The sequence below is a fragment of the Mytilus edulis genome, chromosome 1 (genome assembly GCF_963676685.1).
Source record: "Mytilus edulis chromosome 1, xbMytEdul2.2, whole genome shotgun sequence".
In the NCBI taxonomy this organism is placed as follows: Eukaryota; Metazoa; Mollusca; class Bivalvia; order Mytilida; family Mytilidae; genus Mytilus; species Mytilus edulis.
The window spans coordinates 86900364-86914135 of record NC_092344.1 but is presented as its reverse complement, the minus strand read 5'-3'; the positions used below and the strand labels follow the sequence as shown (position 1 = coordinate 86914135).

General features: G+C 33.4%; 1 protein-coding gene across 2 annotated transcripts; it reads right to left on the bottom strand.

The window, feature by feature from the left end:
• Positions 1–2027: 2027 nt before the first annotated feature.
• LOC139515170 (protein rolling stone-like) lies at positions 2028–11729 on the bottom strand. 2 transcript variants are annotated; one of them, XM_071304740.1, is made up of 5 exons: positions 11657–11729; positions 7595–7716; positions 4894–5125; positions 4387–4497; positions 2028–2573 (listed from the first exon to the last, which is right to left on the bottom strand). In XM_071304740.1, exons 2-5 carry the CDS (start codon positions 7682–7684, stop codon positions 2203–2205), a joined length of 804 nt encoding a protein of 267 aa, XP_071160841.1. In that variant the 5' UTR covers positions 7685–7716; positions 11657–11729; the 3' UTR covers positions 2028–2202. The 2 variants fall into 2 exon arrangements, with proteins under 2 accessions (XP_071160841.1, XP_071160836.1); XM_071304735.1 differs by lacking the exon at positions 11657–11729 and adding an exon at positions 9453–9594.
• Between the last annotated feature and the right edge of the window lie 2043 nt (positions 11730–13772).

Below are 13772 nucleotides of genomic sequence, written 5' to 3'. Positions count from 1 at the left end.
ATATAACAGAATGCTGACAAAAATAAAAATGCTCGCACCAAAAAAAAAGGAATACAAAACTTTAATAAATATACTAAAAAAATCAATGTTCATATTTACTGCTTAGTTAATGAGGAAATAGTCTTTAACGATAAAAAAAATAATCATAAATTATGATACCAGGCTTATAATGTTGTACGCCAGAAGCGAGTTTCGTAAATGAAATATTCGTCGGTGAATCTAAATAATTGGCGTTTGACCATAGTCTTGAATTGACTCCTTTTAGAGTTTGCTTAATCTCTCTCACACTTGCATGACAGACACTTCAGGACAATTTTGGACTCTCCAAGTCGACAAAAATCCCTAACCTAAGCATGCAATTCTATTGAAATCACGCTATGTTTTCCTTAAAAACAAACTAATTTATTTTAAATTGAAGAATTGCTGATGTACCTTTTTCCATAATCAGGCAGGATTTTTCATCAAGTCATAAAGGGAAATATTCAAAAATATTGTCGAAACCTGAGATTTTATACAAAGTTGGATTCAGAATGTTGCAATGTACCAATAAAGTCAACAGTAGTATGCCGCTGTTCGCAAGTCATACATCGAATCGATTAAGAGAAAACAAATCAAGGTTTCAAGCAAAAACTGAGGGAAACGCATACAATATAACAGGAAAACAACGGAACAACAGAAACACTAAAGTGCAACAAAAACAAACGACAATGCAAACAAACACAGAAACGAACTATAAGATAACCATTGCAATTTTCCTGGCTTGGTACAGGACATTTTAAGAAAAAATGGTGAATTAAACCAAATTTGTGGCTAGCCAAACCTCCCGCTTTTATGGCAATGTTAAATACACTAATACGATAACATTACATGACAGGACTACAATACAAATAAATGGAAGAACATTCTGGATAGAAAAATATACAAATTAACAATAAAATAAAACATTACGCATTCCAATAGTTATTAAAGGTACATAGCTTATAATGTAATACGCCAGGCGCGTGTTTCGTCTACATAAGACTTATCAGTGAAGCTCAGGTCAAAAAAGTTAATAAACCAAACAAAAATTAAAAGGCTGATGACCCACAATTCCAAAAAGGTGTGCCAAAAACGGCGAAGGTTATCAGCCTGGGATAAGAAAATCCTTAGTATTTAGAATAATTCATACTTTTGAAAACAGTAAATTTATAAAAATGACCATATAATTGATATACATTTCAACACCGAAGTGGTGATTAACAACAGAATAAAGACGAAAACGTAAAACAACTAGTCGGCACACATAAACATCACAGCCGAAGCACACATTGTACGTCACCCGACCAGATCGATGAACAAAAGAGGCGTCACAGGTAAATTTCTAAAAAAAAACTCCAAAATTAGTATAGATTTCAAGATTAGGTTTGTAATAATGATATTTGATGTTTTATATTTAATAACAATAAAAACTACAATACTGTTATACTAGAATTGTGTTAGTAATTAGAATACATTGTATTACTTAGCTATGTCGGTATTTCTTCTAAATCAAACTGTAAAACAAATGCATCGTGTAAGTTTGGTTGCTCAAAACTAAAATCTTAGAAATGAACTTGGTGATTTATTATCTTTACCTCACACACGAATAGAAAATAAAAAAAGTTTTTACAACTACAAACGATAAGACATTTAACAAAATCTGATAAGTATCACAAATACAACATCAAAACTAAATAAATGAAGGTCGAATAACAAATACCGTGACACATCTTATAGCATAGCAAATTCACAGTCAGCAAAACAGTCGCAATCTGTAATAGGTCATGTTCGGTACTTTTATAAAGAGCAGATGATGCCGGTACTGGTAAACCACAATTTAAGACGTTGTAAAAATGGCCTTAGTTAGTTTAGGCAAAAACACATCTTATGGATCAACCAATTCGTGATGGTGTCCATAAAATTTACGGAGTGTCATTTTTAATCTTTCCTCATAACTTTGTTGGAGCAGTTTCGGTGTATTAAAGGAGCACACTTCTGTATATCAAATATATAAACAGTGAATTAAAATAAAATTACTATTGATGCATTTCGTTCATTTCCAATGAGTATCATCCTTTTACTATTATGCTTATTCCTGTTGAAATAGAGGTAAATTTGAGACAATAAGTATTTACCTATAATGCGAATACAATCAAAATGTTTTAACGACAACACTCATGATATTTAAGTGCATACCACACTGATATTGTAGTTTTGTTTGGATGATATGCGATTACTACCCTCACACTTTTCTTTGATAAATGTACGTAACTTGTAGAGGCCAAAGAATGTCACATGAATTATAGGTACGCCTACAAATACCAATACAACACAGTAAATAACAGCAGTGTCAGGCTTTGTCCAGTCAATAAAACTATACGCAGGGGGGTTACCAAGGACGAGTTGGTCCACTACCGAAAACACTGAATAAATTATTCCGTATATGCTTGGATACACAAAATGTAATATTCGAACGGGCTTAGCACACACAAAAAAGTTCAGGATAACATACACTGAATTTATTGCATGATACTGAATACTCAGCGGGGTAAAGTCTGAAAAAAGAAAAAAAAAGAAAAATTAGTAAGAGCTTTAAAAAATAGGCAGATGTTGTATGAACACACAGCCACATAAAGTTAACCCTTAAACGTAGTGACACGAAATAAAATTTCTCTGCGATGCATATTTCATTATTTCATGGATCGCGAAACTGAAGTCATATGGTTTTTTTTAATCGTTTATTGTTTACCTTTGCTTTTTATTAGTGAACTGAAGAAATAATTGTTACTCTTCTCGAACATTCTATTTCACCCTTGTATGTATAAAGGTTCGTGTTATTCTTCTCGAACATTCTAGTTCACCCTTGTATGTATAAAGGTTCGTGTTACTCAATCTCATTTTACTGTGCATCATTTTGTGAAATACATGTGTTTTTGTCTGTTCGTTTTCTATTTATAGTCATCGTTTTCAATAATAGTGTTTGGTTTCCTCTTCGGTGCGTTCTTCATTTTTTTATGTTTACTACGCGTGTTGAAATCGATCTTAAAATAGTATTGTCTTTTAAAGTTGAACGTTTGAGTCGTGTGGCGACTAAGCTGAATCCAACTTTATAAAGATGATAGACGTACATGAATATCGTCGTTTCATGTGGAGCAGGATCTGCTTACCCTTCCGGAGCATCTGAGATCACCCCTAGTTTTTGGTGGGGTTCGTGTAGCTTATTCTTTAGTTTTCTATGTTGTGTCATGTGTACTATTGTTTGTCTGTTTGTCTTTTTCATTTTTAGCCATGGCGTTGTCAGTTTATTTTCGATTTATGAGTTTGACTGTCCCTCTGGTATCTTTCGTCCCTCTTTTCAGTTTCCAGACAAAAAAGGTATGTCGAAAGTTTCCCGTGACATAATTTATTAATTCAGTAGTGCACACTAGTTGATCTTCAGCTAACCGTGCTGACTACGTTCATCTTGTTGGTTTGCTGGTTACATAAATAGTACACAAAAAACAACATTCATATCATAATTCATTGAAGAGAATTACTTTACTTTCTCATAGGGCCAGTGCAGGTTTTATTATTGTCGGCTTTTAATCTAATCACATTAGTTCTCCGCACACACGCGACATATAAGCAGCGAGTTGCATGTGAACCAATTTTAGATCGATCGGTCGGCGTTCATTCTCAGCTTGTTTGTAAACATATATAACATTTGTGCCATTTCGACTAGATGAGGCATTCTTCTTAAAAAGAATGGGTAAATGACCCAAACCGCCTTCCAACTTGGCAGTTACCATTACTTCAAATAGAAACATTGGTTTTATATTATATAAACTAGTACTATTCAAGCATGATCGCCATCTAAATTGTTCAGAGGGGAATTTAATAATAACTATGTTAGTTAGTCATTTCATACCGAAGCAATGGCTACTGATCTTGCACAATCTACTAGCAGCGAAATGAATCATGTCCTAAATGACACACTTTTAGAAAGTGTCTCCTTTATAAAAGGGAAAAACAGATTTGATAAATCTAATAAATATAATGCCAGATTTGGGGTTGTATGCGTAATGTCTTGTAGCAAACTATACTTGCAAATTTAAGACAAGGTCAAATTATTCATAAATATATTAGGTCGGTTCTGTAAAGTGGGTCAACTGGGAACATGCATTTTGAAGAGGGTGGACATTTTGCCTTGCAACAAGCAAGGCTATAAGGTGTTTTTGAATTTCGTAATATGATTAAATAAATCAACAGTAAAAAAGTCCTGAAAATCATGAGAAGAAGCAATTGTTTTTATCTTTCTTTGGATTCCTCTTTCATTTTGGTTGGCTGCGCGAATAAACATCAAAGAAAAAATAATTGTAAAATACCTACTTGGAGTTAAAAGGCTGTAGAAAAGTATCGTTATTAATAGTGCTGCTGTGTTCTGCATCTCAAAGAATAACCAGCTTAGTTGTAAATACCAAGGAGTTTTTATTGTTTCACCTACAAAAATGAAATGCGTACAGAAATTATTGGTGTATTATTTCACTGTAAATAAACTCATCAGAGATACTAGAATAAAAATAAAGGGACGCGCGATTCAAATATTTAAAAGTCAAAATAAAGAACGAAGATGAAGAGTGTTGCGTTCCAACATTCCGAAAAAGGTTTTGCCAAATACCGCATAGGTAATAAACTTCCTCAATATTCTGAAAATAATATTGCTAAAAGTGCAATTGCTAAAACATCATATTTAACGTACATGTACATAATTGCATGATTTGACTGTACGTGTTAATTTTAAGTTATGATATTCAGAAATGAGAATAATGCATGTTTGATGATTTTTTACAGGAATGTTTATATATCGAGACTCGTCTTTCTTGATTTATGTTTTACCTTGATTGTTGCAGGAAATATCAGTTCTACAATGAGCAAACAATGTAGTAACGGCATCAATAAAGTTAGACAACAGGAGAAGTATAAATGTCCAGTTTGTCAGCTTGGAAAAATAAACTGGATCGCCATTATTGTCTCCTTCAAACTTAGTATAAATATCGTAGGATATCCATCCTAAATGATACATCAACCAACATGTAGTCCAAATCGGATATAAAATTCTGGGACCAAACTGAAAATATAAATGACATTTTGCATAGGTATTTTTATTATATATATATATATATATAAGGCATACTGAACTAATAAAAATAAAATTGAGAATGGAAATGGGGAATGTGCCAAAGAGGCAACAACCCGACCATTGAAAAAAAACAAAAAACAAAAAACAACAACAGCAGAAGGTCATCAACAGGTCTTCAATGTAGCGAGCACATCTAGAGCAAATATGGCTAACCTCGATCCAAGACGACTGTACTTAGACATATTTTAGAGGCATGTGTTTGAGAAGGGGGGTCTAGGGATTAAATGGAAAAGGACGTGTTATAATCTATTTTCTCAGTTACTAAATGCTTTAAAATGTGGGAAACTTTCAGCTAGTGCGTGGTAAGAACACATTTTCATTTCTTTATCGAAATATTCAGTGTTCTACGTTTATTTTTACAACACATTGTTCTCCTCGTTGTCAAAGTGAGCATCTTCCTAGTCCGTCAAAGATATTAGAAAAGGCAGGATGTAACTAGTCATCTCAGAATTAAGTACATTCAAGCAATATTTCAAAGAGCACCTACAAGTTGTAAATTTGGTTGAAAACATCAACAACTGGAATATAAACCAATGTCATAATGTTATTTTCATTTTAGGGTACGATCAATCGGAAACTATCTATAGATCATTTGATTCTTTTTGATTTTTTTATTATATGCTCAACATCCATGTTCAGAACGCGAGCGATATAACAAATAATACAAAAGGAGAGGTAAGGAGATGAAGGGCGGACTGAATACTGGAAAATGAGGTTAACTATCTTGGATATACACAGAAATTTTGCCCTGTAATAGTCTACCAACGAACTCCTCAGACAGTTAGCTGTTGCGATGTTTCTTGGATATGCAGTATTGACTCTCTTTCTATGCGAGGTATCGGAATTCTGAAACAGCGAATCCAGAGCTAGAGAAAATAATCTGGGTAAAGATATGGGTCTAGTACAAGTTCAGTTATCATATTTAAAAATCGTTAAGTTTTTAATCAGAAAATATAGGATATTAAATTGTTAGAATAACCTCGTAATTTTGCAAGTTACTTATACAGTCTATTTGGTCAATAATCAACCCTTTCGTTGCTTTAGTTGAAACATGTTTAGTTATAGTGGATTGGAAAAGAAGTTGTTGCAACTTATATTAATTAATCCCTTTCCACTTTGCGGTTGCGAGTGCAACTGTGTATTGGTATTAGCCTGCTCTTTTTTCGAAAAAATGAGTGTCGTTAACGTGAGAGAGATATGGCGCTCTGTTAACACGGGTCAGCCATTTATCGCCCCTTTCCGACGGACTCTCATTCGTTGCATTAAACGTAAGTTCGTTTAAAAGGATAATTATACAGATCTTTTTATCTCTATTTTAACAGTTCGAAATTCAGGGAAAGACTCCCAAGCAATAGCTTACCAAGTCCTTCATTCATTCAAAATTATTATAAAATCTTATTAAACGACATTAATTATTATTACAAACTAAATATTGTCAAATCCAAAGATTTGTAAAGTAAGTTGTTACTATACAAATCCTTATCAAATCTTATATAATATTAATTGGATATGTGTCCTTAGGCCAATTTTAGTAAATAGCAATTATTGGTTCTTTGTTGTTCTGTCTTTCGCACATTTAACAGACAACGGATTAACTTGTAAATCATTGAAATTGGCATTTCAAAATATTTCAAATAAATACATTTATTTATATACTGGTTTGATTCCTGTTGCGGGATGAAAAATTTCAGTGAAAGAATTTTCGGCTCTCCCTTGACACCATTTGCGAGTATGGTCTCGAGGAAACGATGATAGTCCGTCGGAATGGGTCATAAATGGCTGGCCCGTGTTAAGATAGAGCCATATATCTTGCACGTTAAAGACACCCTTGTAGGTTTCGAAAAAGAACTCGCACTCGCAAAGTGGTAAGGGATTGATATAAGTTGCAAAACTTGTTTCCCAATCCACTATAAATAATAAAATTGAGAATGGAAATGGGGAATGTGCCAAAGAGACAACAACCCGACCATAGAAAAAAACAACAGCAGAAGGTCACCAACAGGTCTTCAATGTAGCGAGAAATTCCCGCACCCGGAGGCGTCAATATGTTTAAACTAAATAAATAAATATACACAGTAATTTTAATATGATGCACTTTTTTACACATAGTTCATAAACATCACTTTTCCAAAGTTAAACTATGTATACTTGTAAAATAAAAAGTCCTGTATATTCTGAATAATTTTTTTTTTAAAACTTTTCGATTCAAACTTATGAAGGTCGTATAAATGAAATGTGTTTGAATAATAGTTTATAAGTATGCTTGAGATGAAGAACAGCAATACAAGGGTTATTACTTTGCTTTTTGTTTGTTTTTTTGTTGTCAATGTACTGATTTTGTGTCATGGATAGATACCGCATATCCTTTGTTTTTCTATTTAACATTGTAATGCTTACCTCAGAGAGAACAAACTTCTTTGGATTGTCATAACTTAATCCGAATTTTCTGCATTGAAATTCTGTCTTAAATTCGTCACAGCAAGCCATTGTAGTAAACGGAATCCTATGTATTTGCTAAACTGAAATACAATTATAAATATTTCTATTTTCACGTGTTCTTATAATTCCACAGTATCAAACCTTGTCGAATTATTTGACAGAAAGTAAAGAACTACAAAACCTTATATCTGAATTTCAAGGAATTATACACAAAAAGCAGTATATTGTTTTACGCTTTCTTCTCAATTAGTTTTATCCGGCTACAATGTCATTATATAATTTTCATTGGTTAGACTACAATCATAAACTAATCGTTACCATTAAGTGCAGTTGATTGGATAAAAGTGATATATTGCCACGCCTACATTAAACTGAGTGCCTATGAACCTAGCCCGGTTTGATATCATTAATTTCCCCCATAAAAAGCCAAACTACTCAAGGTTATTAAAGAAAGGAGGAAATTACAGAGCAATTTCATTTTATGAAGCCAATCAAATGTAAATTCTCTATTAAGTAAAGATGTGTACAGACTGTTTCAAAATAGCACTGAAAAATAATTGAAAGACAGAAAGATTTAGTTGGCCATTATCAAAAAAATAAGATGTTTACAAGTTGTATTCACAAGAAATAGCACTGATGATTTCGTTTTCTGTTTATAACATATTAAGTTATTGAATAATTCTAAGGGATTTAACCACCCCCTCCCCCCCCCCCCCCCCAAAAAAAAAAGAAAGAAGAAGCATAGATATCATTGGCTGTATTTTGAATTATCTGTTAAAAAAGCTCGGCCACATACCATATACATTTTACAAACTGGTTTGCAGACTGCTATTTTGATTAAATATAATGAACATTTTTAACGTGCCTTTCCAGAATGTGTATATCAGAAATGGACATGTTAAACTAAAATCAAAGTTGTTAAAATATACTAAAAATTTAGTCTGAAAGAGTCTTAATCATATACTAAATTTTAAAAGACTACTGCACTTTACATAACCTAAAAACGGAAACCTAAATCTTATTTAGTACCGTATTTGCTGACGAATCAATTATCTTTTGTTTTTTACAACATGTTTTTGTTAAAAGTTTTCACCGAAGGACACCATAAACGGGTATGAATTGATTATAACATAACAGACAAACATGACGTTTCCTAGCGTAGAATTTAGATTTTTGGTTTATTTTTTTGGGGATTATTACCCGAAAATTTATAAATTTTGCTGTTTTCGGAGGCATTTATAATATCAAAGTATTTAGAAATTTTACGGACGCCATCACGAGTTGGTTGACCGTTATGATATGACCGTTTCACAGATGATATCAGATATGTTTCTTATGTCGTTACAACAACCCCCTTCCTTTTTCACGAATGTGACCTACCGAATTAGACTATTTACCGGATTTGTAATAACATGAGCAACACGACGGTTGCAACATATGGAGCAGGATCTGCTTACCCTTCAGGAGCACCTGAGATCACCCTCAGTTTTTGTTGGGGTTTGTGTTACTTAGTATTTAGTTTTCTGTGTTGTGTCATGTGTACTATTATTTGTCTGTTTGTCTTTTTCTTTTTTAGCCATGCCGTTGTCAGTTTATTTTCGATCTAGGAGTTTGGACCGATGTGAAATATTTTCAGGTGATATGCTCTAATCACAATATTGATATTAGTAAGTTGTATACGATCTTAAAGTCATTTCAATCTATACAAACGCAGTCAACATTGCACTAAGTCGTTACTGTAATAATTGTCTGTAATTTACATAGATCGTAAATTGTAGTAGGTACATCATATAATAACCTGTTGTGAAGAACTTACCTAAAGACAATAACGAAAATAACTTGAAGTTTCCGATAAATTCACATATACATTCCCACATTAGAAAACATTTCATTCTTACAAATACAAATCCACTTTATAAAGTTTTATACCTTGTGATTTAAAAGTACACTATATACACAACAATATACATATGTAAAATATAAAAAAAACGACAATCCCACATATTAACGTTAGTTTACGCCCAACTTAGCACAACGATGACTACATGCTTATCAAATATGTCACTCATCTGGTTGATTGGTTTTAGATCAGTTTTATGACAATGATGTCGTACAGCTATCTTTCATATATAAAACGGAAGTTAAATGTTTATTTACAAATAAAGATCTCGACTTTTTTGTTACAATCATATATCTTCAATTAAGGATGGGACGCCCGTTTTATGATGAAGTGGAGACCAGGCAAATTAAAGTCAGTTTGTTCTCAGACCAGGCCAGAATATTTATTTTCCGCTCGTCCATTAAGTGACACACATTCCCCCTCTCAGAACAACTGGTCTTCCCCCAAAGCAATTAAAATGTTATGATACAAATCACTTTATTTGTACGATACACATACAATGTTATTTTTTTTCAAGCAGCACGAAAAAAATCTAAAATTTGATTGTATTGCAATATGTAAAATGAAATAGTATAATAACAATCCGTGGATGCATGTTTCTACTATTCCGAGTGTGGCTATCAAAAAGGAAAATAAATCCTACAAGCGATAGCGTGGCATAATGCAAATTGTTTTACGAAGATTTAATAAACGAAGATTTCTTTCTGAAAAAAAGGGGCGTACATCCTACTGAATCAGCCATCGGCAATACTTCTGTAATATATAATCTTAATTGCTCATTCGACATTGTTGTGTACTTAAATTTAAGTAAAATAAAATTATTTCGAAGTTTTCCAGAACGGAGTCAGGAATGTCGCACTGATGACTGATGACTTTGTAGCACATTATGCAAGATCCATGCTTATAATGTTAACATAGGTTAAACTGGTGTCCACAATTGCAGACGACCCAAGACGGAGGAGGGAAACTGATTCACAATAGCTTTGTTTTACTAAGAAATGTAAAAAAAAAAACAATGGATCCTTCTGAGAGTTAATTTAGGATTGAAATTTTGAAAAAAAAGTTATTCAAAAGTGTTGGTATTATATATTAAATATATTTTAAAATTGGTAATGGTTTTTCGAGCCATCTGAATTATTTACGAGACGTGGAATCAATTTTAACAGCTACTGAGCGTTACAATTATCCGGTACGGGCGCTAAACTTGTCAGTTAAGGAAATTCATGAATATTGTTTTTTACACTTACTGGTGCGTTTTTTCGAGATATACGCCTGTTATAAAAATAATAAGATTACAGATTTTTTTTTAAAATCTCCCCGCCCCCCAATCTACCATCTCTAGGTTACATACATTAATTGAATTTTTAGGTCACATTTATTATAGGAAAAGAAATCTTTAGCGTAGAGTATTGATCATTTTAGTTTTATTACTGAAACTTGATGTATTAAATAAAAGTTGTTTTGCTCATAGCCATATTTGTGTTCTGTTTCATGAAGATAAAATCGGAGCATTTCTTTTAATGCCATTATACATTTTTGATCTATAGAAAAGTGTTCATGCAGAAGTTAAGCTCGATGTTGGTGTCACTTTTGGTAACGTCGTATGTTAACGTCAAAATCTTGCTAATATATTGACGTCAAGTATATTCGTTAAACGCTTAGTTTTCTGGTAATAAAAGGAGTTATGGGTGTATGCCAGGTTGCCTCTAGACAAATGAAAATATAAGGAATACGTATGGCGTTCTTTCAAAGAACGGAAATGTGGGATATACGCGTATGCATTCATTCACAATTTGTTTTTAATAATGTTTTCCGTTTGAAAAAAATAAGATTTTTTTTTTTAAATCGTACTGAAGAGGAGAAACGCCTAACATTTTTTAGATTTTGTTTAATACTTGTTCTTTTTGTTTTAACTTTAAATATGGCTGTAGGGAGACCCGGTATAATTTTTTTTTATGTCAACCTTTAACAAATCAACTTTTGCGTACTTTTAATGATTGTAAGATTTTAATGTCTGTCAAAATTCTATGATGTCAATATTTGATCGTTAAGGGTTTTTTTTTGGGGGGGGGGGGGGTTAAAGGCCCGCACCCGTGTGCAGGAATTCGATGGATTCTCACCTGTTATGTCACAAAGGGCTTATATATTTCCTTCAGTGTCTACAAGCCGAAACGGCTTTTTCAAAGGTCTACTTGACTCGAAAATGGCGTCGATTACGTCATACAAATATGACATCACAAAGCCTTAATAACGTTTCTCTTCAAAATGGTATACAATTTTTATATTATTTCTTCATAGACAGAAAAAATATTACAGTCATTTCTTATAATTTAATTCTAAATTCCATTTTAAACCGTAGAAAACCATGAAAAAACGTTGATGACGTCACGGTCACATGACTAAATTATGTCTATGGGCTCATAACAAAATAACGTCAGCCAATCAGAAGACGCGTTACATCCAAAATTAAATTATTTGTATGTATCCGAAATTAGGAAGACCTCAAAAACGATATTAGTATGTTACCCGTCTACACGCAAAAATATGTGATTTTTCTCGTTTGTTTTTGAAAAGCTGATTGACAAAAGTCATAGGTACATGAAATCAGAAAACGTCACCAACATTGAGCGTAAAGTCACACTAAATCAAGCTCTAAATCGTCCCAAATATAGAAATAAACCCAACATCATGGCAGTGGTTACAATTTAACTTCGTAATTAATGTTATTTTGAACCAGAAGTCCACAGCTTCCACAAATTTCCAAAATTGTAACAAATTAAAAGAATTAGGTATTAGTACAAAGTTTATATTTGATTTGCAAGACATTTATCATCCAATCAAGAATGCTGTGTTCGTGTACGGTAACACTTCTGATTGGTTCGTGTAAACGGTAACACTTCTGATTGATTTAGTGTAAACGGTAACACTTCTGATTGGCTTAATGTAAACGATAACACTTCTAATTGGTTTAGTGTAAACGGTAACACTTCTGATTGGTGTAGTGTAAACGGAAACACTTCTGATTGGTTTAGTGTAAACGGTAACACTTCTGATTGGTTTAGTGTAAATCCTGGTTTGAAACAAGGATGTGTTTTATCCACAGTCATGTTTAATATTTTCATTAATAAGTTGATTTAAAATATAAAAGCATAAAATGTTGGTATAGACATTAACGGTGAATAGGTTGCTATTTTGTTATATGCAGATCTTCTTCTTCTTCTTCTTCTTCCAGGTAAGGAACCGAATTCAAATCTTGAATGTATGAGGTCCCGCGAAAACTAACGCAATGTCGGACAACACAGAAAGTTTTCTCTTGGCTATTTACAGGATAAAACGTTCTCTATATATATACAAATAAAACTATTTACAGGATATTACTGTCTAAATTTTAACAGAGCATGCCTTCAGGGCAGCTCTGAATCCATCAACTGTGTCAGCTGATGTTGCGGATGTTGGCAGTTGGTTCCAGTCTCTAATGGTCCTTGGAAAAAATGATTGTCCGAAGGCGTCTGTTGTGGCCCTTTCTTGGAAGAAGCGGTTTTTACCTCTGGTCCGGCTATCGTTTGGCGTTAGATATTGGTGCCTATCTATGTCTATCAGATCATGTTGGATTTTGAATAGCGTGCATAGCCTATTTTGTTTCTTGCGGTCTTCAAGGCTTTCCCATTTCAAAGATGTTACCATTTTTGTTACACAGCCAGGTGTGCGGTCTGTGTAGTTGTTGTTCACAAATCTAGCTGCTCTTTTCTGTACCTGCTCGATTGCTTTTATTTTAGCCTGTTTCGTAGGATCCCATACTGTGCTAGCATACTCAACTGAAGGTCTTACTATTGTTGAATATGCTGCTGCTTTGACCGGTTTAGTGCAATCTTTTAGATACGTCGTATGAAGCCTAGTGTTTTGTTTCCTTTTCCCACTATGTTGTCGATGTGTCTGTCCCAGGTTAGATTATTGCTGATAGTAACTCCCAGGTATTTACTAGCTTCAACGGTGTCCAGTGTGTGTCCGTGTAATTTGTAATTAGTTGGTATTACAGGACGGTTCTTGGGTTGTATTCTAATTACAATGCATTTTTTTGCATTGAAGCTCATCTGCCACTTATCTTCCCAATCCTCTAATGATGTGAGATCTTTTTGCAGTAGGTCACTTTCTGCTTGGTTACTGATAGTTCGATAGAGGAGGCTGTCGTCTGCAAAAAGTTTGGTCTCTGATGATGTTGCTGTTTCTGGCATGTCG

What these genes read in the sequence shown, in the direction of transcription:
- LOC139515170 (XM_071304740.1), bottom strand. Translation starts at nt 7,684, where the DNA reads ATGGCTTGCTGTGACGAATTTAAGACAGAATTTCAATGCAGAAAATTC. An exon ending in AGAAGTTTGTTCTCTCTGAG is followed by an intron (nt 5,126 to 7,594) that starts GTAAGCATTACA and finishes TTATATTTTCAG; the next exon opens with TTTGGTCCCAGAATTTTATA. An exon ending in TATTTCCTGCAACAATCAAG is followed by an intron (nt 4,498 to 4,893) that starts GTAAAACATAAA and finishes TCATTTTTGTAG; the next exon opens with GTGAAACAATAAAAACTCCT.